This window comes from Lepisma saccharinum, chromosome 6 (assembly GCF_977018435.1).
Source record: "Lepisma saccharinum chromosome 6, izLepSacc3.1, whole genome shotgun sequence".
Taxonomy (NCBI): Eukaryota; Metazoa; Arthropoda; class Insecta; order Zygentoma; family Lepismatidae; genus Lepisma; species Lepisma saccharinum.
In genome coordinates, this window is record NC_139234.1 from 6,232,069 (window position 1) to 6,257,494 (window position 25,426).

Sequence of the window (25,426 nt, forward strand, 5' to 3'; positions counted from 1 at the left end):
AGTATATAATTATGAGTATTGTTAACATTTTTACTAAAAGAGATTCAAAATAACGAGGTGATATGACAATTATACCAGTATGTTGTTTAGTGAATTCTGAACAATTTGAGGTCGTAAACACGACTTTCAGGCAATATTGATATGTAGGATATTTAGTTATCCTCGAAATCTCTTCCTCTAATCCAAAGAATAAGGGGAAAATAATTCTAAAGTCTTTGAGTTTATTCAACACTGGCTTGCAGTAAAGTACGCAAGGAAAGCTTATGAATAGTCTGTATTGCGAAAACGGGAACGGCTATGATCAAAGGCATTATTGCTAAAGCACGGCGAGCTATGTGTTTATTTATTATTGCAAAATTAAATTTAAAAAGTCAAATATTGTAGCAAGAACAAAAAAGTAAAACTATTTTCCTGCGATTTGTGTTAGCATTTATGTAAATAATTAAATAAAACTGTTAAATATTGTAAATATTCGCTATTTTTATGGGTACGTGCCCTCGCCGGGACTCGAACCCGAGACCTCCGGATCAAAGCGAGTTGAGCCGACCATCCAACACGCTCGGCTACCGAGGCCGGCATAAAACTGTTATGTTGGCCTCTTAATGTAAATACGGTACATAGCCTACTTTTACATAAAAATGTTAATTGTTATCTAAAAAAGAAATGAGCAGACGCGTTTTTCATGTTACATTTCATTTCCATGAGGAATATAATAGCTGCTTAAGAACTGCTTTATGAAGACGTAATTTTTATTTTTTTAAAAAAGGAGGGAGTGAGTCATTCATTCACTTATTTCAGTGATCAGAGCCCCCCCCCCAATAATTTTTACAAGTCGGCGCCCCTGATCATTATTGAAAAATATTGTGTACGTTGTTATAATTGCGTTAGCTATCCATAGAAAGTCATGTTTAACGAACGATCTCTACGATTATAATGTTTCACTTATGATGTTTCTTATTAAATTTCATAGAAGGAATATTGCTTTGCGACTATGAATATAAAAGCGTTAGTCACACATTATTTGAAGAATTTATATCTGTTAGATATTACAAATTTAACAATCGATTAGCAAATGTTCTTTAATTATGACTTACCTTACTCCCTGTGGACTCCTTATCACCGCCACTTTCAATGTAATGAGTTCATTACGAATTAAAGTAATAAATGTGTCTCCACAAAAGTTTTGCTCCTTGTAGTACCACGCAAGGATCAACAGACCCATTGTTTGTGTGTGAAGAAAGAGCTTGGAACACTTTGCAGTGTCAAATATATGACTGAAGTATTGGAAGTGGGATTCAAATTTTTCATATTTGAATTCTTGCTCGCAACGATACGATCAGTATCAGCTGTTTCTAGACCACGCGCTGCATCTGGTTACCGAACTGTTCACAGCACAAATAAACATTATCATTTCTTACATAACCTTACCACAAATAAAAGTTTCATGTTCATAATTGCATTGTGCAAACATTTTATTGCGAATTTCAAATTACAGTGACAGTTCGGTTTTACGTTGCTGTGGTGGTAGGCAAAAGTTGTGATCTTCTCATGAAAGTTGTGCACCAACTCAGGCGGGAGTTCAAGCATGACGAAGCAATCACGTACTTCCTTTGTACTGTTGACCGTTTCAGTCCAAGTTCAATTGGCGGAAAGATCCCTCGACACCGAATATTTCATTGTTGCGTCTCGGCTTACCAGGTCTTCGCGTTTCGTCCGCCTTCATGTCTTCCAGGTGGACGAAAAAGTCCTCCAGTTCATTCCAGTAGCTCTTGTACTGTTCTGGAAAGAGAAAAGGCGAAAAGCAGATCTCAGAATTAGGTAGGAATTTGTGGAAGAGCAAGTAACAAGGGTGCGGTGATGTCACGTGACTCATAAAGCTTCATTTTATTTCCGCTCTGACGTGAATGCGATGCGCAGTGATCATAAAGTGTCCTTGTGAGTTTGTAAGTGTGTAGAGATTGGTGTGGCAAAATGTGAGATAAAGCTGCAACACGTTTACTGCTGAGCAAGTACGTCATCTCGGAGGACAGCTACATAGGTCTCCATATTCGCAATTACCAGGGCGGCGCTAGTTTCGCTGTCATTATGGACGCTTTAAATGGGATACAATATTTGACTACATTCGTCAGTGCGGTGCGTGATGCGTGGTGATGCTCGTTCAGAATGGAGAGAATTGTGAATTTCCTAAATGCTCTCTTATGTTGCGAATACCATATGAACTCAGGGACCTGTACAGAAGTTCGAAATACAATTCATGCAAAGCTTTTACTTACAATTGTCAGTAGATGTGTGTGAAATGTAGTCATAATAAGTGCATATATGAATTTGCATTGTTCGATAGTGATGTTCATATCTCGTATTATAATCGCTGATATTCGAGAAGAAACACGTATTAAACATATTTACTTGAAACATATGAGGATCTAGTAAGTAAAACATGAAACGTATCCTCGCCGTTCTTATTTATGTAAGCAGATAAGTGGCTAGAAACTTTTTTCTGCTACTGGTGAAGTGGTGATAGATACCGCGTTGTAAGTTTACAGACTATTATAGTGTGTGGAACTGCTTGACAAAACAATTTTCAGCTTGACAAGCGTACATTGTGTGGAGTTTTGTGTGTTGCACCGCTTCAATCATTGTAAATGAAACTGATCACCCTCAGTGAACTGACACCAGGGAGAACATTTATTACAAGCTGGAAAGCCGCATGACATATTTTGAGATGCATCTTTCCGAATATCGTGCGAGAACAACATACGAATGGTAATAAAGTGTGACGGAGGATGTTTTTTGTGGTTTTCGTTGGTTTTAATACTCAGCGCACATTCCTGTGTTTTCTTCATTTGCGTCCACATGCCGAAGTATAAGTAATCCCATCCGATGTAGTTGCAAAATCTCTTACCGGATGTTACGTCAGAATCGCGAGTAGCCACTCTCTTCTATAAACACTACTGAGACTACAGATACACACATGAGAACATGAACATGAGACTTGACAACATTGCCAGGCAGGTTACGGAAGCTTATTGTTCGTCCACCCCTTAATAAATGCAAATCCAAGTTTATCCGCATCATTAATCCCTACTTTTTTTTTTATTTCACTATTACAAAATGTAGTTTTCCTCTCCTACCTACACTTGAAAGTCTTCGTAACGTTAAGATAAAGAAAGAAAGGTAAGACTTGAAGCTTTCCTGTCGGCGAATGATGAAAAGATTCTCTCGGGCTATCGACCAGGTGAGTTGTGGAAAAGATTCCAAGCTTCCGAGAGCTAGCCAATAATATATTTATATTATATAATATATAATATATAATATTAAAGTATGTGTGTTATGTAATATGTGTATTATTAATATTTTGTGGAAAAAGATTTGGTTTTTTATTTTTTAATATTTTGAGGTACAATGTTTTTTTATTTTTGGTATAGTGCTATAGTTTTATATTTTTTATTATACCTTATAAATAACATAACATTGGTTCAAACCCATAAACGCCCCCTTTCTTTAAATTTTAATCATTGCTATAAGGGTAGACGTGAATGAAAGTTAAGTCGAGCCTCCTCGATGACGCGGTGGTAGCGCTATCGCCTTGTAACCAAAGGTCCTGGAGTTTCGATCCCCGTTGCACATTGTACAGTGGTTCAGATTCTAAATTACAGGTCAAGTCTCGATTAGACAATCTGAGCATAAAATGAACTCAAAACAGACTTAGACTAACTTTTTGACAAAGTCAGTGAAATTTGACTTCATCACAAGTAGGAAAAAGTGACAATTTGAACAAGTATGTCTAATTTGTCCTGGAGAGAGTTGGTAGCATTTCAACTTATCATGTTTATTGTGTTTTAATGTGATATTTGTACCTCAGTATCAAATCTAATAATAAACGTTTACATAGTTGAAAAATGCGTTCCCCAAGCTCGAGGAAATGAGTATCACGTAGTAATATGGTATCTTGTTATTCATTGACTGTGCAAAGATTGTTGTCTGTTAGAGAATTGCACGCACTTGAGACCTTGAACGTGTGAACCGTGATGATGCTCTGAAATATGATCATTACACTACATGTGCATGGGAATCGTTGGCACATAACTAAACATGTAGTCAACGAAGGGTTTACCAACTGTGAATACACAGCATAACGTTCTTAGCATGTTAAATGATTTGGTTCGAATTACGGTCAGGAATTAGAGTTTTGTTGGTCAAACGCTTTGAATTTTCTTGTGGAATGTTGTTATGTTATGTAGTGTGTGAGCAACGAACATTGAATATCCTAGAGCAGCAGAAATAGCTTCAGTTTTTGAACCCCTTCGCAGGAGAATTAATCTGACGATGCAACCAAGTCACCATGAGATCGCACGGCTGAAATCCTCGACAATAACAAACAGTATATTGTCATTTTATTGTGTCCAGTAGTTGTGCGCCTAATTTTCTGATGCTTTATTATATCTAAATCTAATATATTATTTGGGTGTAAGTACGTCACTAGTTTGATATGAAGGTTATATTTTCCACGAGGTCGCGTTCGGCCTAATATTTGATAGGGAGAGCTGCCAAATATCGAATATCAAATTGGTCAAATTGACATTCCCCAATCCCAAATTGCGGCACAAAACATGTCAAGAGAAATCTGACTCGGAAGAATCCGACACTAGTTTGAAAATAAATAATAGGTTGCTTCTATCATGAGATGTAATTTTATTTCAACGTTAATATATATATTATATAATGTTAAATTCCTATTCGATATTAGGCATACCCACTATCAGATATTCGGACGGCTTTTTTTCGAATCCTCAAATTTGCATTGTTTTTTTATTTTGTACTGTACAACAAATAATTTAACAATAAGGGAGATAAACACATCACAAGGCAAAAGGTAAGGTACCAATAGTTCATATTACCAAAAATTACGCATTTCTGTTCATTTTCGTGGGTTAATTATAGTAATTTCACAAAGTAATTGATATTATGCAGGTTTACCTTAATATCAGGTGGTTATAATTAAAGTGACGGTGTTCAGAGTGGTACAGCACGGGCTGTAATGAGAGTAGCAGTCTGAAACTTCGTAGATATGCTAATGAAGCAATGCGCTCGCGAATTATGGAAAAAAAAAATAGTTCCAATTCTCGCCACCAGGGTAAAAAATGTCGCTGTAAGCAGTCAAAACTTGGTATAGTTACAGGAAAAACACTATAAATCGCAGAAAACAATACTCTTTGTAATAAAATATCGCTACAATTTCACTATTCGAATTACATGAACATTACTAAAGGAAAAAGCAACAAGCGTCACCAACAACAACCAGGGAGCTCACACAATGGTTAGGCAATTTCACCGACTTTGAAGTCAGAGTTATGGAAAATTCCACGTTTTGACTGCTTACAGCGCCGTTTTTTACCCTGGTGGCGAGAATTGGAACTATTTTTTTTTTGGCATAATTCGCGAGCGCATTGCTTCATTAGCATATCTACGAAGTTTCAAACTGCTACTCTCATTACAGCCCGTGCTGTACCACTCTGAACACCGTCACTTTAATTATAACCACCTGGTATATTCTCGTTACGTCACTGCTTTCAATTCACAAGCATCGCTTACCAATCATTTCCTCCAAGGGGCCGGTCGTTCCTCCGTACTCGTTGGGCAAAATGTCCTTGGGCACGTGCTTGTGAAGGTCATTGTAATTGTCAGCGGAGTGGAAGTACATCTGTAAGTGGATGAGGATGAAATGGACTATATGTATATGTAGCTATGTATATACGAGAATATATACATACATATATATGTAAACATTCTGCTGTTAACTTGTAAGGTAGAGCTAGTCTAAATCTGGTTAGAAACTGCGAGGGGCAGTGAGTGCAACACCCGCTGACTCATGTGTCAATTGTAACCCTAACCTGGGTGTAGCAAGCTGTCCGTACGCGGTATAATTGGCAATGAAAGTGAGTAGAGATGTTGTCCAAGACTCATTTTTGTTCAACCTACCTCACCCTCACACTCACGGACTGACTTCGCCCCAATTGCATCGCCCTCACCCTCCCACAAGTCTTCGGAGAGTGAGGGTCAGGTGTACTCTCATGAGGGTCGCCCTCCGGAGTACCTCGACCACATCTGGTCGAGACGAGCCGAGACTTCTTGCAGATCAAGTCTCGGTCTCTTATTTAGTCTCGGAAGACATAGTACAGTCAAGTTCAAAGATACGTAGTCGCAAATTTGCACCATTATTTTCGTTCAACTTTCTTTCACGTCCTTTGCGCATCCACGGAATTCTTTTGTACTGAAGGTTTTGCAGATGGCAAGGCAGACTCTACTTTAGCGATGATTCTGTTTCAATTTCTGAAGCTCATATTAGGCAAAACACAGTCGCTAAATATGGCGTTGGTATATTTGAGTACAGGACTGCTTGAACTTGAATGTACAAGAAACATATACAATTGTATAACCTCACAAACCCACAGCGTATAGAGGTCATTAAGGCAAGCAACCATTTTTCATAACGTTTTTGCTACTTGATGCCTCGTTTTGACGCTACGAATACTGCGAATTAAGCCTTATTTGTCCCTCTGAAGACAATCGCGTGCAGTTGCAAAGAACATAATTTGATTTAAAATAAAACTTTGTGCATTGCACTATAATCTTCATGTTTTGTAAGTATCCATAGTTCCCTTCAATATTTATTGGCTCGTAGAATGTTGTAGTTTCTTGGGACTCTGGACTATGACTTATTACTTTGCTAGAAATATGCAGTGTGCATGCTCCTAATACTCACCCTAGTTTTCATCTTGTCCCCCAACCACTGCATTACTAGGTTCACTCCCTTTTCTAGAACCGGCGAGACGTTGATCACGTGGATTTGCTTCATCTTACTAGGGTAGGCATCCTAGAAGATACAGGCAATAGATGGGAATTATAATTTGCTTCAAATTGCAAATTGCAAGCAGTACAATAAATTAAATCTAAGTCTAAATATTTAAATCAATGTTCAAAAACCCAAGGTTCAATAAATTTAAATTAAATTTAATCCTTAAAAAGGTTCAATACTTTTATGTAAGTTTACATATGTAAAACAAGGCCACAATAAATTAAAAAAGTACGTTAAAGTATTTCAACAAAGTTTTCAATAATTTGCGACTGTTCAAAATTAACATTCACAACTATTAGGAACTTATTTAGTGATGACATTTTTGTTAATAACTCCATTAAGCCTTGTTTCCATGATACTGTATTTGTATTTGGTACAGTGGGATCCATGAGTATTACCGTGCAAATTGTCCATGACTATTTGCATTAATTTTTCTCTTACATCCTATGTGTTTTTAAGCGATGGATTTTATGTATGCTGGTGAATAAATTGTCAACAGCTTTTTTTGAGTTTTCTTTTAATTCTTGAAGCTGTTATTGGGTCAAATAAAGTGCACGAACATGTTGATGGACAATTTGCAAGGAAATACTCATGGATCCCACTGTACATAGTCTGAAAAAGACCTTGCTAGAAAGTTGAAACATAACATTTAGTTTATGTTCTAAGATAAAATAAATTCTCCCTTGGTCAGCATATTGGATTTTTGGTCATTTTTAATAGTATATTTGGCACATTTTTAGTTCAAAAATTTGTTGATAACAAATTGAACGTTTAGGAATATTTGATAATAGCAGTAGTGCCTACAGCGCCAACAGATCATGTCATAATTCCCAAAATAATATTTTATCACTACAGCGTGTCTACTACTATTCTACGTATACTACACTACACTATTAGCTAAAGTAAATGAATTACCAAGGAAATCTATTCTGATCCTCCCCCCCCCACCCGGGCTCATCGCACTTATTGCAGCATGGTACCAAGTTGTAATTTTCCCATATATTTTAGAAAAATATATATATATTGAATTTTTATTATTTCAAGGAGACAATAACGAAAAATTTTGATGATCCGGTCTGCACCATTATCCCCTCCCCCTCCTTGTGGATAAACACTATTACGGCAAGTTGTAAACAAAAGTGAGTTAACATTGTTATATATATTCGAAATTACAATGTATTAGTATTCTATTTTTGTAATATGTGAATTTAAACTTAAAGGTAATTTGCAAGACGGCAAAAGGCTGGGTCTCAAATTTCAATCTAAGTTTAAATATTTAAATCAACATTAAGTTATTTTCGGATAAGTTTTAATTCGTAAACAGAGGTAAATAATCAAGGTTCAACAATTTTAATCTAATAATACATAAACACAGGTTCAATAATTTAAATATCTAATACAAGGTTCGACCATTTGTATCTAACTGCAAGTATAAATATTTAACCAAGTTGCAACTATTTTAATGTAAGTTTAAACACTTAAAACCGATGCTTAGAAATTTCAACGTAAGTTTCAAAAATTAAAACCAACGTTCAGAATTGTCAATGCAATTTCAAATACTTAAAACCAATCTTCAGACATCTTAATGTGAGATTAAATACTTAAGATCAATGTTCAGAAATGTTAATGTAAGTTTTCATAATTAAAACCAATGTTCATTAAATTTAATGTAAGTTTAAATACTTAAAAAACCAACATTCCGAAAATATAATCAAGTCACGGAATATAAACCTACCTGCATAAACATCACAAACTTCTTCTTCTGGACCAGAGCTCCTCCAAGAATAGCCTCGAGCGTGAACTCCTTGGCATCTATGATCAACACGTCGCCTGCGATAATCGATTTCTTCACCAGCGAGACATCGATATTGTTGATGACTCCTTTAGCCACGGCGTTGATTTCGATGGAATTGCACTTGGCACCACTGCGAAACCCGAAAAGGGTCACAAAGTAACCTTCTTTTGTCATTCCTGGCAACGGCAGTATGTAGCTGCAAGTTGAGATTAAGAATAACACCAGAAATATATTCCTCGTCAGAAAGTCTAATCGTACAATATCGTACAATTGTGCATGCAATGATTGATAAAGGTGCATGTTACCAATAATATGGATCTGTCGCCTTCAGATGAACTAGGAATTAGACAAACATGTCATAACAAGCTCTAAATTAGAGGTTTATGGTTTGCAAAATACTGTTGTGATACATAAATTACCTTTTTTGAACACATTGTTTGAGGAAGAAGCTTTATCACTGAATTTATAATTAATTTACAGTGTTTCAAATATAAAGTAACATGTAGGTCTACTTTCAACAAATAACTTACCTATCGAACTAGGAAAGATTATACATGTTAATCTTCTTCGTCACACACCGCAAGGAAGCAAGAAAGAAAGACCACAGGCCGGGAGCGTACAAACAAAAGGCTGCGTGCCCTTGTCGTTAAAAATGTATACCACGAGTGCACACAATCCATGGCGATGTTGCCACGTTCTGTCAACTGTTTTTGCCTAACCTAACCTAACCAGTTTTATTCGCCACATCCCAGTATATTCATCCTTTTTACAATGTCATTCATTGTATTCATGAAAGTTTTGTTATAATAAACATGTGTAATAATTCTTGATATTTGACTTTTTATGCAATTAAATGATCCTCTACACAGGCCAGCTATTACACAATCATAGATGTGACAACGCAGCATTGGATGTTGTGCGCTCGTGGCACCTTTCATATACCACGAGCGCACACTTTCAATTTTTGTGCGCTAGTGGACTGAACCCGAAAGAAATCGTCTAACTCAGAACAGAGAAAATTTCCAGATATGAAGGCAATTAAAAGCTGAGTATCGGCTTATAAGACGCACCCTGTTTTTCAGACCTATTTTTAAAGGAAAAAGTGCGTCTCATACGTCGGCAAATACGGTCAATACTATGCATATTTATAGTAACCAAACTTTATCAAAGCATGCTATAGTGCACAAACTTTGTAGCCATTGAAACAACATCCGACAATATATATGTATGACATTGCGTTGATCCTGCCTTGTAACCAAGGGGTCCAGGTTCGATTCCTGGTGGAGGCACATAGTGGTTCGGATCCCACTCTAAACTGTAGGTCCAGTCCCGATTAGCTTTACTGTACATAAAGTGGGCTTAAAAAAACACCAGCGTTGATTCAAGACACAATGTGTATCTTTACACGTTTTAAAGGTGCCGCTGCTGAGACCACCACCGACTACTGTTATCCCAGCATCGTCTTCAAGTGCTAGAAAAGAAATTTGACTTTCATCAACTCCCTAGCTTCTCGTGGTGAACTTATTTCTCAGTCCATGCATTTCGTGCGAGGACCAAGTATTTCGAACACGACTTTTGGAACACCCTATTCTAACACTTACGCAATGGAGTGGAACAGCTTGATGTCTTCCGACGATGGTCCCCTGTTGGTGCAGAACTCGGGTGCGGCGGCCCTCATAGCGAACAGGTTGTCTAGTTTCTTCTTCGTCTTCTCAAGGCTATACTTGCAGCCTCTGAGAAAGGTTACTATCACCTCTCGCTCTGGAAAACAACAAAATAATAAACCAGAGAATAATTTTCAATGCAAGTGGCAACCCTGATTAATTTGCCTGATTGCATATCAAATTGTTTCTATATCGAGCATTTGAAGTGTTGCCAGCTGCCAAAAAATGTATGTATAGCGAAAATTTCAGAGCAAATGTCTTACTTATAATTTTCTGCATGAATACATTGCCCATATAAATTACCAAAACTTAATTCTGGACTTTTTCCTGCCTATTATTACCACTTGCACTAGGTGTTTCACGCGACTCAGTAGGTTGCTACCACAGTGCAGCATGGCACCAGCTATGAAAATTTGATTTGCACCAGAGCGATCTTCTTCTATTGGTCGATTTGTACATTTTGGTGATATAAATACCCTTTGGTTCGCATTGTAAATAAGTATATATATTTCTCCACGGGCAAGGCTTGGTATTTTTTGTAAAGTGCTTTCATTTCGGTTTTCCTGTTATTAGCGATTAATTTAAGAGTCTGCTACTTTTGGATCACCCTGTAGTGTCGTTTATGTTGGATGAAGATCCCTTCACATAGTGGCGCTTTTATGGTGCGCTGGATTTGATATTAGGAGGCGTCAATTCCGTATGAAAGATAACGCGGCTCGTTTGTAAAAGTATGTTCCGAAATCGCGAAGCAATGGGCCAGGACGACTCGGAAAATGAGCTCAAACTATCGTTAATGTACACTCTACGCTATTTGGTGCTCAATTTAGTTAAAAGTTAAGTATCTCTTCGATTTTCTTACCTCCAAAGTGAGGTCATTTCGTCAACCAATGTTCGTTCACTGTGTGTAATTGGCTCACCTGCATGCACCTGTCTTGCATCTATAAGAACATCTACACGCGAGAGTGAATTGGGCAGTGACTTACCGACATCGGTGGGTAGATGTGGTTCCTGCTTCAGCCATTCCAAGATTACCTCCACTCCCTGGTTCAGCTGCTGGGGGTCTTCCCCCACTTGCTTCTGGATCTGCTCCTCCTCCGAAGGGGGGAGAGGGGGGAAGAAGATCATATTTCTCCTCTCTTATCTTTCTCTAGACCTGGAACAGAAATTCTACATTTCAACAAATTATGGTTTGGGTGGATTTCTTCCAATATTACGGACAAGCTAGCTAGCAGCCATCCACTACTGAAAGATGATCCTACATTGAAAAAGGCTCACCTTCGAGAAAAAGGTGAAAGAATGTCAAGAGTGAATCCAATATTTTATGCCATAAATTTGATTATATATACATGTATACATGGGCGTATTTAAGGGGGGTTCAACGGGTCCAACCCCCCTCCCCCTTTTGGTTCAGTAAAATTGCCAGATTACCTGTTCTACCCGCTATGAGCAGAGACTTGTTCGTAAAAATTTCTTCCGACTTATTTTGTTCTCCTAAATTACAAGCGTATAGAACGGGATACGGATGGGAAAGAGATTAATTCCTCACACCAGATGGGAATGCAAAGCAAATGTCCGCAATTTCCTGATAGTTTCGGAATTTCTCTGGAAAACACTCAGAAAACTTCCGACATTTCGCAAATTCTATAATGCTACATGTATTTTCTGCCCGAAGCAGATGTTTGTGAACTTACAGCGCGAATATTAACATTTCATTACAAGTTCCCGATATGGTTTGTTACCATTCGAGAATTAAGTAGATATTCCTCAGGTTCTAATTTTTCGATAATTTGAAATTTCTCGACTGTTTGGTAATCCAGAAGGGTCGCTAAATCATTTCCGAAAGTCTAGTTCGGAATGGGAAACTTTCATTCCGATTTCTCCCTATTGGAGATTGTAACTGCATCTGGGCTAGCTTCAGCTATTAGTACTTCTACTCTCTCTGGGTTGGATGGGTGTGGATTTAGAAAAAAAATTGGTGAAGGATATGATGGTGCTGATGTAATGAGTGGTAGCATTAAGGGATCAGATAGATAATTTCAGAGAAGTGTATATTGTTCAGCACATATTTTAACCCTGGCTGTTGGTCATTTCTGTGGAATTTCTGCGATCAGTTATTTTTTTTGTACCCTCGAGCCTTCTCAAAGGAGCCGCCTCCCGTGGTGAACTGGTTAGCACATCATGTTTTGACGCCCTGGTTCGAAACCCGGCCTGAGCATGGACGTTTGTGGGTGCCCTTTCATCATGTCATCAATCTTCGCAAATTAGCCAAAAGTGGCACAAAAAGCGAAGTAAAATAAAGCAAATTATCAATCTTCTCAAAGGAATTTGGTATTAAAAAACGCAGTGGAAGATAGCCAGGCAAATACTGTAACGTTCTCAAGTTGTTTGACACAAGATGAACAGAAAAGTATAAATACCATGTATAGGTTGACTTGTGAAATTGTATACACTAATAGTAGAAACTTTACTGTTGTCCATTTTTGGACCATTTTGTAGTAGAAACGAACCCAAGTTTCTCGGAACACAGTCAACACATTTAAAAATTGCAACAACTAATTCCAATATGAAATGCCTATTCCTCATTGCAACAGTGTCAAAATGTTGGATGTACATTTTCAAATCCGAATGAAAGATGTGGCAAACAGTATTTGAAAAGACATGTTCAGGGTCTGCATTGTAGGCAGTAGAAAATTGACAAGCTCTTGTACTCAAATATGCACAAATGTTTGGTGATCTTGGCTACATTGCCAGTTTCATCTTCAACACCCGAGAGGATGTGTTTAACATTAAGAGGTTGAAATAATGTTCTCGCCATTCAACGGGATATCCTCCACTAATGGACCCTGCAGTGTTAAGGTACATACATACGAATATTAAAACAACACCGACGATGTTATTTTCAATTTTGTAGCAAGGAGGAAAGACTATTTCTAATATTGTCTTTTAAAATAAAGCTGGGATTAGCTTTTTCAAAAGCATTTTCTCCTCATTGTATGTAGAAAAATTAGAAGTTCATAGATAGACATAATTTTATAAATTTGTGGCATTTCATGAGGTGACAGATTGGATTTTCATAGCCAGATCTAGGGGTCATGTCTAAAAAGACATGATCTAAAAAGACATGTCAAGAAACAGAAATATAAGGCCATGGATGTTCCCAAGGTAAAATATTCCGGAGGTAAAATAGTCCCCCGTTCGGATCTCCGGGTGGGGACTACTTTGGGAGGTCCCTGGACTAAGGATAAGATCTTCATTAGGAATAAGGATATTAAATTAGGCACCTGGAATGTTCTGAGCCTTTACCGGCCTGGGGCATTTCAGTGTACAGTTAATGAGATAGTTAAGTATAAATTAGATGTAGTAGCTGTCCAGGAAGTTAGGTGGCCAGGAGAAGGGAATTGTAAAACTAAAAATTATACTTTTTTCTATGGTGGTACTGAAAATCATAATTTTGGAACAGGCTTTTTCATAAATAATAGAATTATCTCGGCTCTTAAAACAGTAGAATTTATTAATGATAGGATATCATATGCAGTTTTACAGGGTAGGTGGTGTAAAATTATTTTAATAAACATACATGCACCAACGGAAGATAAAGATGATAATAATAAAGATGATTTTTATACAGAGTTAGAACAGGTCTTTGATAAATTTTCTCAGTATGATATGAAAATTCTGTTAGGTGACTGTAATGCACAGATTGGCAAAGAAGAGACATTTAAACCCACGATTGGTAAAGAAAGTCTTCATGAATTAAGTAATGATAATGGTATAAGATTGATTACTTTTGCAACCTCAAAGAATTTAATTGTGAAAAGTACCACTTTTAAACATAAAGATATCCACAAATATACCTGGTCTTCTCCAGATGGTAAAACTCATAATCAGATAGATCATATTCTCATTGATAAGAGAAGGCATACTAGTATAATTGACGTTCGTACACATAGAGGTGCTGACTGTGCCAGTGACCATTATTTAGTAATTGCTAAATTAAGAGAAAGACTCTCAGTGATAAATCATAAGCAACAAAATCTAAAAGTTATAAAATTTGATACAGGAAAGTTTGTTGATGAAAGAATTAAGAAAGATTACCAAATTAAACTGTCAAATAGATTTGATGTTTTGCAGGATTTAAATGATGATGAAAATATAAATGAAACAGACGTAAATAAGAATTGGGAGCACATACGTAATGCAATAGAATCAGCAGCTAAAGAAAGTATAGGATACCATAAACCAAGAAAAAGTAAGCCGTGGTTTGATAATGAATGTCATAATCTAATAGAAATAAGAAATCAGGCTAGACTTAGATGGTTAAATAACTCGGATGATACAAATCTAAACAATTATAATAGAATAAAGCGAGAAGTTAACCGCACGTTTAGAAGTAAAAAAAGAGATTACTTGAAAAGCAAAATTGACGAAATTGAAACAAACAGCAAAAATAAAAATATCAGAGATTTATATAAAGGTGTAAATGAATTTAGAAAGGGGTGGCAACCTAAAGTAAACTTGATAAAAGATAAAGACGGTGATTTTCTAGCTGACCCAAGCGATATTCTAAATAGATGGAAGAACTACTTTAATGACCTTTTAAATGTCCATGTAGGAGATAAATCAGAAGTAAATGAAGTCCACACAGCAGAACCTTTAGTTCCAGAACCTAACTTGACTGAAGTTAAAGATGCTATTAAAAGGCTAAAGAATAACAAAGCACCTGGCATTGATTTAATACCAGCTGAGTTAATTAAATATGGTGGAAATTCATTAATATGTCAAATTCATAAATTAATTTGTTTAATATGGAATAAAGAAGAAATCCCTCAACAGTGGAAAGAATCCATAATTGTTCCTGTGTTTAAAAAAGGTGATAAAATGAACTGCAATAATTACCGTGGAATTTCTCTACTCTCAACAACATACAAAATATTGTCTAACATTATTTTAACAAGACTAACCCCATATGCTAATGAAATTATAGGTGATTATCAATGTGGATTTAAACGTAACAGATCAACTACAGATCAAATTTTTCACATCAGACAGACACTTGAAAAAAAGTGGGAATATAATCAAAATGTCCATCAGCTATTCATTGATTTCAAAAAAGCATATGATTCGGTCAAAAGAGATAAATTATATAATATATTAGTAGAGTTTGGAATACCTAAGAAGCTTGTTAGTATGATAAAAATATGCACCAGTGAAACAGAAAGTAAAATTCGTGTGGGTAATAATATGTCTGACAAATTTACAATTCATGATGGGTTAAAACAAGGAGATGCATTATCTCCATTGCTCTTTAATTTTGCCTTAGAATATGCTATAAGGAAGGTAAAAGAAACTAAAGAAGGACTAAAATTAAATGGTGTGACTCAGTTGTTAGCATATGCAGATGATGTAGACTTACTGGGGGATGATGTGAATACAATTAAGAATAATGCTAAAATATTTTTCAAAACTGCTAAAGAGATAGGTTTGGAAGTTAACAAAGAGAAAACTAAATATATGCTTACAGGCCGAAACCAAGTGTTAGGTAATAATCAAAATCTAATTATTGATAACAACTCGTTTGAACCAGTTTCCAAATTCAAATACTTAGGAGTAATATTAACAAATGAAAATTATATTAAAGAGGAAATAAAAAGTAGGCTTAATTCAGGAAATGCATGTTACTTCTCTCTTCATAAACTTTTGTCTTCTCGTTTAATATCTAAGAAACTAAAAGTTAAAATATACAAAACAGTAATTTTGCCTGTAGTATTATATGGGTGTGAAACTTGGTCCCTTACATTGAAAGAGGAAGATAAATTGAGAGTATTTGAAAATAAAATCCTTAGGAAAATCTTTGGACCTAAAAGGGATGAGGAGACAGGTGAGTGGAGAAGGTTACATAATTTAGAACTACATAATTTGTACTCATGTCCAGATATTATTAGAATAATTAAATCAAGAAGACTTAGGTGGGCAGGACATGTGGCACGAATGGGAGAGGAAAGAGGAGTTTACAGGATTCTTGTTGGGAAACCAGATGGTAAGAGACCTGTAGGAAGGCCAAGACGAAGATGGAGGGACAACGTTGAGATGGACCTAAAGGAAATCGGTAGGGATGGAAAAGAGTATATAGAACTTGCTCAAGATAGGAACAGATGGAAGGCCTGTGTTGCTGCAGCCATGAACCTTCGGGTTTAAGAAGGCTAGAGAGTTAGTTAGTTAGTTAGATCTAGGGGTGGTATACGTCCCGGATTTTCAGGAACAATCCCAGAATGGTATTATTTGTTCCGTGTCTCGAATAGTTTCTTGAGGATGCAAAAATGTCCTCCTGGAATCGGGTGGGAAAAAATAAATGATTAAGACTGTACTTTCCTGAACTTTTTTATATTTAAATACGTGGCCGAAATTTTAAAATGCTAATTTTACAAAACAATCTAACTCTACATTGAACCGCTCCCTCTCCATAATACAAGAGTTAACGAGAAACAGGCGGTACTGCAAACATCTTTGACTTCACGATGGCGCCGCCGTCTGCTAGCGGTGTCGAATTTCAGTTACGATTCTCTTCCATTGTATAGTAACCTGATTACTACAAAGAGTCAGTGCTTGGGTGCCTACCTGTTCAGTCCGCAGTTTTCAAATAAAGTTCCCACACAATGTGGAATGTAAAAGACAATTATGCTGTACATACATATAACTTTGTTGGGTTCAGTCCCCCCCCCCTCACAAGCTACCGGTCAGTAGTGTCCCGGATTTTCACTTATGAAATATAGGAACCCTAATTGAACCAAAAGTTGGACCACCCCCTTACGTGAGCTATATATACACCCATGCATGTATGTGTATATGTGTTTGTGTGTGTGTGTATATATATATATATATATATATATATATATATATATATACACACACACACACATATATAACTAGGCTCTGGCATAATCCTCCTTGGGGCTTGTGTTGTATGCTGTCCTTTCATCCTCATCTTCGCGATTTACCAAAAGTAGCAGAAAAGTTAAGTAAAATAAAGGACATCAATCAATCAATTAATATTATTACAAGAAGGGCGTGTAGGGGTCATTCCATGTCAAATCAACCAATAAAATAATATTTCTGAACATTTAGGATTCAGATTTTTAAGATTTTTTTTATTCATAGTACCTACCTATCAAGAGGACGAAAACTGCCAAATTTCAGATTTTTTTTGAGCTCTTAGTTTTTGAGTTATTGACTTTCAAAAAAGCAATCTTTAGACAGCTGCACATCAAAAACTATTTGACCTAGGAGAGCTAGAATTGGTGTCATTCTCTTCTGCTTTTAATGAGCTTTAATTTGAAATGCAACATGACTGAGTTACTTGAATTTTGTAATTTTCCATAAACTCGATTTTTTTAAATCTCTAAAACATCCCCTTCATTATTTTTTTAAATATATGTTTTAAAGACGCCAATTAACTATTTGGGTGCAAAATTTCACAATGGGACGGCAGTGGGTTCCTAGGGAAAGTATTTTTTTTGTGTTGTAATGTGTGTGAAATTTGATAAATTTGTTGACTTCCATGTTAAAACCATAACTATAAGCTAACTGGTCGATATTCAAGTCTTCATATTAATCTAGTTTATAATTTTTGGACTACAAATAGTATGAAAATTTGTACTATTTATCACTTTTAATATCTGGTAATCGAATTGAAAAATATATATTTGTGTTTACATTTTAGAATAGAATACAAATACATGGTATTAATATCGAAAAATATATAGACCTATACATAATATTCATAATTAACTAAACAACCATTTTTATCATCCACAGACCACACATTAGATTAATAACAATTCATTTCAATTAATTCATTTTAAAAGCATCACTTTGAAACTATAAAACATACTTCACTGAGCATTTCACAAACGACAACTGACTGAAGATTCGTAGTAAACAATTACTGAGGTATATTGAATCTAGCAGCGATAGATCAATTATTCTCGCATTTCTAATAGCAGTATTTATTGTCTTGTCGAAGGCACATTTCATAAGCGACACTCTTTTTCACGTGCTTCTCACCTTCCGCTACGATAAGCAGGCACACTGGAAGGAGCTAGTCAGCAGCCTTTTTGACAGCCTGAAGGGTTTCAGGTAGACTGCCACCAAAGTAAAACTGAAATTTCTATTTCTTTCTCCCTTGTCCCTCACCTTCAATCCACCGGCTGCTGCAAACGTTGAAACAAATTGCAATATTCACGTCACAATTTTTTTTTGAAACAACAATACGATTATCCATTTGTGCGTGTGTGTGTGTGGAAGGTGTAGGGGGTAGGGAGGGAATGGACTATGCATTAAAGATAATCCACAATCAGTTTCTACCCCATATCACTGTAAACAATCCTGAAATACAGCTAGTTATTCCTCTTAAGACTTGTTTCTTTTCTGTTATGACTCTGTAAAACTGACTGGAATACCTCACATATCTTGTCTCCCCTCTATTTATATTGTATTAACAGGGATGATTAAATATTTTTCATTCTTCAAATACTTGTAAGAGGGATCTCAGATTGAAACAAGTGACAAGCGACAGCGAGGGTTAACACCAACCTGACAAACAACAAGCAACACGGGCCCCTTCAGTCATCGCCGTGTGCACGAACGAAGATCAAATTTTAAACTCGGATCGAAAAAGGATCACTGAAAAATTACATTGCACGAAGACGGTTCAACACTTGATCGCGATCTAGGAACATCAAAACGAGTTTATCTTCTGATCGGCCATTCGCGACCGTTTTGGTGTGTGATCCTGGTTCACGATGCTGACGCTTCGACTGTGCAGGCAGTTGTTTTTTTAATATAAAAAGAGCGGAAAGTGATATATATCGAGGGCGTGCAAACGCTAGAGATGTTGGATGTACAATCTGGCCGCGGTGGCTCAGTCGGTGTCGACCTCCGTGGCGAAGTGGTTAGCAGAGCGCGCTACAACGCCAGGGGTTCTGGGTTCGAGTCCCGGGTAAGGCATGGGTATTTGTGTTCGTCCAGTTGATATGTAAGCAAGAAAATGTAAGAATTGAAAAGTGTAAAAGTGAGAAAAAGAGTGAATGGTGGGGGATACCTCCGTGTAGGGGGTATTTCCTTTATATATAAAAAAAAAAAAAAAAAAAAAAAAGTCGGTAACGCGTCTGACTACCATGCTAAAGGTCCCGGGTTCAATCCCCGGCCGGTTCAAATCCGGGAACTTTTCTAACATTGGAAGCGGCCCCGGCGCCCACCCAGCGTCGAATAACATGGGTACCTGGGGGAAACCCTGGGGGGTAAAGGCGGTCAGGGGCGTGGTGCTGATCACATCACCCCCACTCACGACCGGATCAAGAAAGTGTGGGGCGTTACCCCCACACCCCCTATACGCCTTCATGGCGTGGTGCTAAGCACAGGGGAACACTTTACTTTTTTTTTTACTTTTTTTTACAATGCTGATAATTCTAGAACTATGTAAACTAAAAACTGCCAAAATAATAATAATAATTTGTGGTTCTGTGGTGCAAAGTCGTAATGTTTCTAAATACTGTACTTTCTATCCCAGAACACAAAACATATATAAATGTCATATATTACCTGCAAGGTAAATTAGAACAGAGCAATGTTTACGATATTGCTACATGGTGTTGGAAATATGATTGTATAAATTTACGAAAATACATGTTACTGGCTATTTACACGACACGACAATATAAATATATAAGAATTAAGAAATGAAAAATTTCAAATACTTACCACAGTACAGTAATGATAGAAATAATAATAATATACGTATCTTTATTGAGCGGGCGAGGTTCAGCGTATGCTGTTCTCTCAAAATCGAATGCATTTCGTAAGGCATTAAAGTCCCGTAGAAGAAGGTTCCATGCTTTCTCCTTCTCCTTTTGTGTTGTGTCGTCAGTTCTTGTTTAATATTATTATTTATTTTACACTCCACTACATCCTTGTACATATTGACAAGGTTGATTAGTACATCTCTCAAATTCAGAGAAGTTTGCAGCCTGAATTATTTTCTTCTCCTACATGTTGATACTTTAACACATCACATTACTCTATGGGGTTCTTGATTGTCATTTGTTTTAGCCACCCAATCAGGTATAGCCTTACAAATTAATCTCGGATCAGTTGAACGGAATCTCCTAAACGTCGTTTTTCGTTGATGCAACGCAAATCTTTAAACCAAGTTCATTTAGTGTGGATTAAAATTGATCTCGTTCATCTGAACTTCGAAATAATCGGCGTTGGTGCACGCGGCCATCAGTCTATAAGCAAGCATTCGCCGAGCATGAGCGAAGAACAGACCGAGGCGACATGATGCACTTTATTGAGAAAACGACCAAGTCCGAGCAACATGCAAGGGACAAGCAACATATGTATGTCGCTGGTGCTCGTTACATGTCACTTGGGTCTGAAAGCTCCTCAAAGGATAATAATATATATCATACATTTATATATTAAGGTTGATAAATGCCATGAGAATTTTTATGCAACACGTGCCATTACATTATTATTAAAAGTGATAAATATTATAAATTGCCATATTATTTGTAGTCCAAAAATTATAAAGTAGATTAATATGAAGACTTGAATATCAACCAGCTAGCTTATAGTTATGGTTTTAACATGGAAGTCAACAAATTTATCAAATTTCTCACACATTACAACACCAAAAAAAAAAAATCCATAAGAACCCATTGTCGTCCCATTATGAAAATTTGCATACAAATTGTCAATTGACGTCTTCAAAACATATATATTTCTTTAAAAAAATAAAGGGGGTGTTTTTGAGGTTTTCTAAAATAGTTCTTTTCGAGTTTATGGAAAATTACAAAATTCAAGTAACACATGTTGCATTTCAAATTAAAGCTCAATAAAAGCAGAAGAGAATGACACCAATTTGAACTCTCTAGGTCAAATAGTTTTTGATCTACAGCTGTTTAAAGATTTCAAAATGTCGTCAAATTTTGGGATTTTTGCTTTTTTGAAAGTCAATAATTCAAAAACTATGAGCCCAAAAATCTGAAATTTGTCAGTTTTCTTCAACTTTACTGGTACGTACTACCACTGCACCAAAAATTATCAATATCTGAGATGTCAAGGTCAGAACATTGGTTGATTTGACATGGAATGACCCGTAGTGAAAATCGACATGAATTTTGTGTTCCTTCATTAAGAAATAAGCAACAGTTTATGTGATTCAAATATGAACACTATAAGTAGCCCGTTATCCTGTTAATAATATATAACTTGTGCTGATGGTGATAAAGCTTGGTTCTGTTTATTGCCCTCTCGCGCGCCCACTTTTTCATTATTTTGTCCCTGTCTCTTTAGTGCCCTAGTTCCTCACTCTTTTGCTTTCTCTCTCTCTCTCTCTCTCTCTCTCTCTCTCTGTGCTATCTAATGCCTGTTTCTCTTTCACTCTCTGATTCACTCTTTAACCCCCTCTCTCTATTTGTTCTTGTTCATCTTCAATGACTATCTCTTACCCATTCTATTGTTATATGACTATTTTCATCTATTCTCTCAATGTCTGTCTGTCACACTCTCTGACCTAGTATTTTTATTTTTTTGTCTTTATAGTATTTCTTGTTTTCTCAATGTCTGTTACTCTCTGCTTCACTCTATTTAGCTCTACTAACTCTCATATATTCACTATCCTTAACAATGTTTGGAAAGTTACTTTTTAAAGTAACTCCTTTTGAAATATAACTTACTTGTAATTATTACTTTTTAAAAAATAAGTAAGTTACTTTTATAGTAACTTTATCCTAGATTATCTACTCGCATTATAACTTGTAGAACATCTTGCTCTGACCGTCTAAAATTAACATAATTTGATGAAATTATAATAAGCCTCAAACGCTCGTAGCAAAAAGTTTAAATTTTACCTTCAGGGTCTCCCCAGTGGTTTAGTGGTAGTGACGTCTTACAATCAAGGGATCTCTGTTTCGATACAAGGTGGAGGCACATACTGTTTCGGATCGCACTTTAAACCATCCAAATCAGATTAGCTTTTTGTGCATATATTGGACTTAAAATCCAACTCAATGAATATTACAATACCTTCGTACACTGTTCTCTAGCAAAAACTCTACAAATTTCTTCCTTTCCGCGCTTTTTCCTTATCTCTGTGTGTGTGTCTTTCCTTTGAGCGATTGATATCATTGCAATATATATATATATATATATATATATATTATCTCACCAGTGAAGATATCTTGTGAATCACAATCGTCGTCTTCTGCCACAAGTTAAGCAGAAAGAATCAGAAACGCACCTCTATGATCTAACTTACCATATTAGGAAAATCAACCTCTCTATCAGAGGCATACACGTTGCACTAGTGACCACACGGGTGCCAGCAAGACAAATGTTGCCAGGATATGGCCATTGTTGCCAGAACAAGCACCTCTACCATATGACGTATTTCCACATCGCGTGACCGAAGCTTACTCGGTTATAATAGGGTGATGCAAGTATTCCAGAATGTAGAATGTCGCCACCCGGCTAGGGCAGCCTTTGTCGGCGTTTCCTGGGTCGACCCTCGGATAAATAAGGCGGATGGAGCGGTGTGTCTGTCCGTGAACCAGCACGCAACGCAGGTTGGTTGGTGACTGCGAAATGTTGGTCTGATTGAGGGTTGTCCATTCATGTATCAGTGTCACCTTCCTGATTGCTCTTCCTCTTAGCCTTAGGATGCGTGTTTGTGGAGATTTGGAAATCGAGACGAGACCGAAAGAAGCTTCCTCGTCCTCTAAACAAGACAAGGGCGCCGGGAAGGGGGTTGAACAGCTCCGTCGACAATCTTCCCCTACCGCACCTTGGATATTGGCATCGTTAAATTCCAAAGTTACAAAAAAGCAAAAAGATTGTTATTTTTATTGTTAATAACAGAAATAAAGTTCAGTTAGTTAGCATTTGAACAGAATAACCAAAGTGAAAACTGCATTATATCGACAAAATTGAATGTAAAAAAAAAACAGGAACCAGTTTATTTCGCATATTCTACTGCTGAATCAAATACTATATACTCCCTCTGTCCCATAATTATAGTCCGGTATGCCAAAATGGTGACTTTTTATTTATGTTCTTTTGCATACTTGATCGGCAAATTTGTACTGATCCTTGAGTTATAACGTTGTATGACTCATTCCCGTGATTCGTTTTCTTCTTCTGTATACACCAATGTCACAGTTTGAATATCGGACAAGTATTTTGTGACAACAAACAGAAGTGTACCGGACAATAATTATGGGACAGAGGGAGTATTATATTATTATTATATTACATATTTCAAATTTCGAAAAAAAATAGAGTTTTACGTGAGAGGTTACACACAACAAATTTATGAATTTATGAATAAATATTCTCCTTTAACTTTAACGAGATGCGTAAAAGTAAATACCAGAATAGAAAAACTATGCATTTCAGTACATCAACTGCATGATAAGTCAAATGATAATGAAAACCGGTTGAGCAAGATATTCACTCATTTGGTGGATCGAGCAAAAAGTCTCCTCAAGGCTATAATAATAATAATAATAATAATAATAATAATAATAATAATAATAATAATAATAATAATAATAATAATAATAATAATAATAATTTGGAACAAAATTAGTTATTTCATTAATGTATAATAGTTATTATTGTATTACAGCGTGCTCAAAAAGTGACGCAACCTTATTGCAACCCACATGTGATGAAATAGTTGCCTCTGCATTCACAGAAACTGGACGTTTGGTGTGTCATATCACGTAGTCGTGTGTTCATTATATTCTTTCAACAGACAGTGACCTCTGAACGGTATGTGACAATGGTTAGAGAATTTGTTAACACGTTGTCAGCTGAGAAGTTGGAACGCACATGGTTTCAACAGGACAATGCCACAGCCCACACAGCTGAGAACACAATGCGTTACTTGCAAGAATGTTTTCCATTACGACTGATCTCACAAGGGAGGTTATCTAAGTGTCCCCCTCCGATTTCCATGAAACTTGGCAGGTGTATAGAGGGGCCCAAAGGAAGAAATACGTGTCTTTTGTTTCGGCTAAAAAACTGTCTTACGGGGCAAAACCCTCCCTCAAATGTCAAAATGAAGTGTGGATCTGACCCCTGTGTCCTCCTCCGATTTCCATGAAACTTGGCAGGTGTATAGAGGGGCCCAAAGGAAGAAATACGTGTTTTTGTTTCGGCTAAAGAACGGTTTTAGGGGGCAAAACCCCCGTCAAATGTCAAGATGAGGACAAATTGAAGTGGGAATCTGACCCCTGTGCCCCCCTCCGATTTTAATGAAACTTGGCATGTGTATAGAGGGGCCCAAAGGAAGAAATACGTGTTTTTTTGTTTCGGCTAAAGAACGGTTTTAGAGGGCAAACCCCCCTCAAATGTCAAGATGAGGACAAAGTGAAGTGGGGATCTGACCCCTGTGTCCCGTTCCGATTTCAATTAAAATTGGCAGGTGTATAAAGGGCCTCAAAGGAAGAAATATGTGTTTTTTTGTTCCCCACTTCAATTTGTCCTCATCTTGACATTTATGGGGAGGTTTTGCCCCCTAAAACCTGTTTTTATCCGAAACAAAAAAATACGTATTTCTTCCTTTGGACCCCTCTATACACCTTCCAAGTTTCATGGAAATCTAAGGGGGCACAGGGATCAGATCCCCACTTTAATTTGTCCTCATCTTGACAATAGAGGGCAGGTTTTGCCCCCTAAATCCGTTTTTAGCCGAAACAAAAAACACGTATTTCTTCCTTTGGGCCCTTCTATACACATGCCAAGTTTCATGGAAATCGGAGGGGTACACTTAGATAACCTCCCTTGTCAGTGGAGTTATGGCCACCGCGATCTCCAGATTTAACGCCTCCAGACTTCTTCTTGTGGGGTTATCTTAAGGACTCCGTCTACGTTACTCATCCGCACAGTATTCCGGAATTGAATGACAATATTCGTAGCTGTGTTTGTAATATATCCCAGATAACATTGAAAAGAGTTTTCAACAACATGGTTCGTCGTGTCCACTTGTGCGAAGAACAAAACGGCAGTCACTTCCAGCACATAATGTAAAAAATGTAATGAGAAATGTTT

General features: G+C 36.8%; 1 protein-coding gene across 2 annotated transcripts; it reads right to left on the bottom strand.

The window, feature by feature from the left end:
- Positions 1-1,428: 1,428 nt before the first annotated feature.
- LOC145989209 (alpha-tocopherol transfer protein-like) lies at positions 1,429-22,804 on the bottom strand. 2 transcript variants are annotated; one of them, XM_083124512.1, is made up of 7 exons: positions 22,632-22,804; positions 11,299-11,468; positions 10,253-10,412; positions 8,592-8,847; positions 6,764-6,874; positions 5,593-5,701; positions 1,429-1,779 (listed from the first exon to the last, which is right to left on the bottom strand). In XM_083124512.1, exons 2-7 carry the CDS (start codon positions 11,438-11,440, stop codon positions 1,628-1,630), a joined length of 930 nt encoding a protein of 309 aa, XP_082980638.1. In that variant the 5' UTR covers positions 11,441-11,468; positions 22,632-22,804; the 3' UTR covers positions 1,429-1,627. The 2 variants fall into 2 exon arrangements, with proteins under 2 accessions (XP_082980638.1, XP_082980639.1); XM_083124513.1 differs by lacking the exon at positions 22,632-22,804 and adding an exon at positions 22,542-22,581.
- Positions 22,805-25,426: the final 2,622 nt, after the last annotated feature.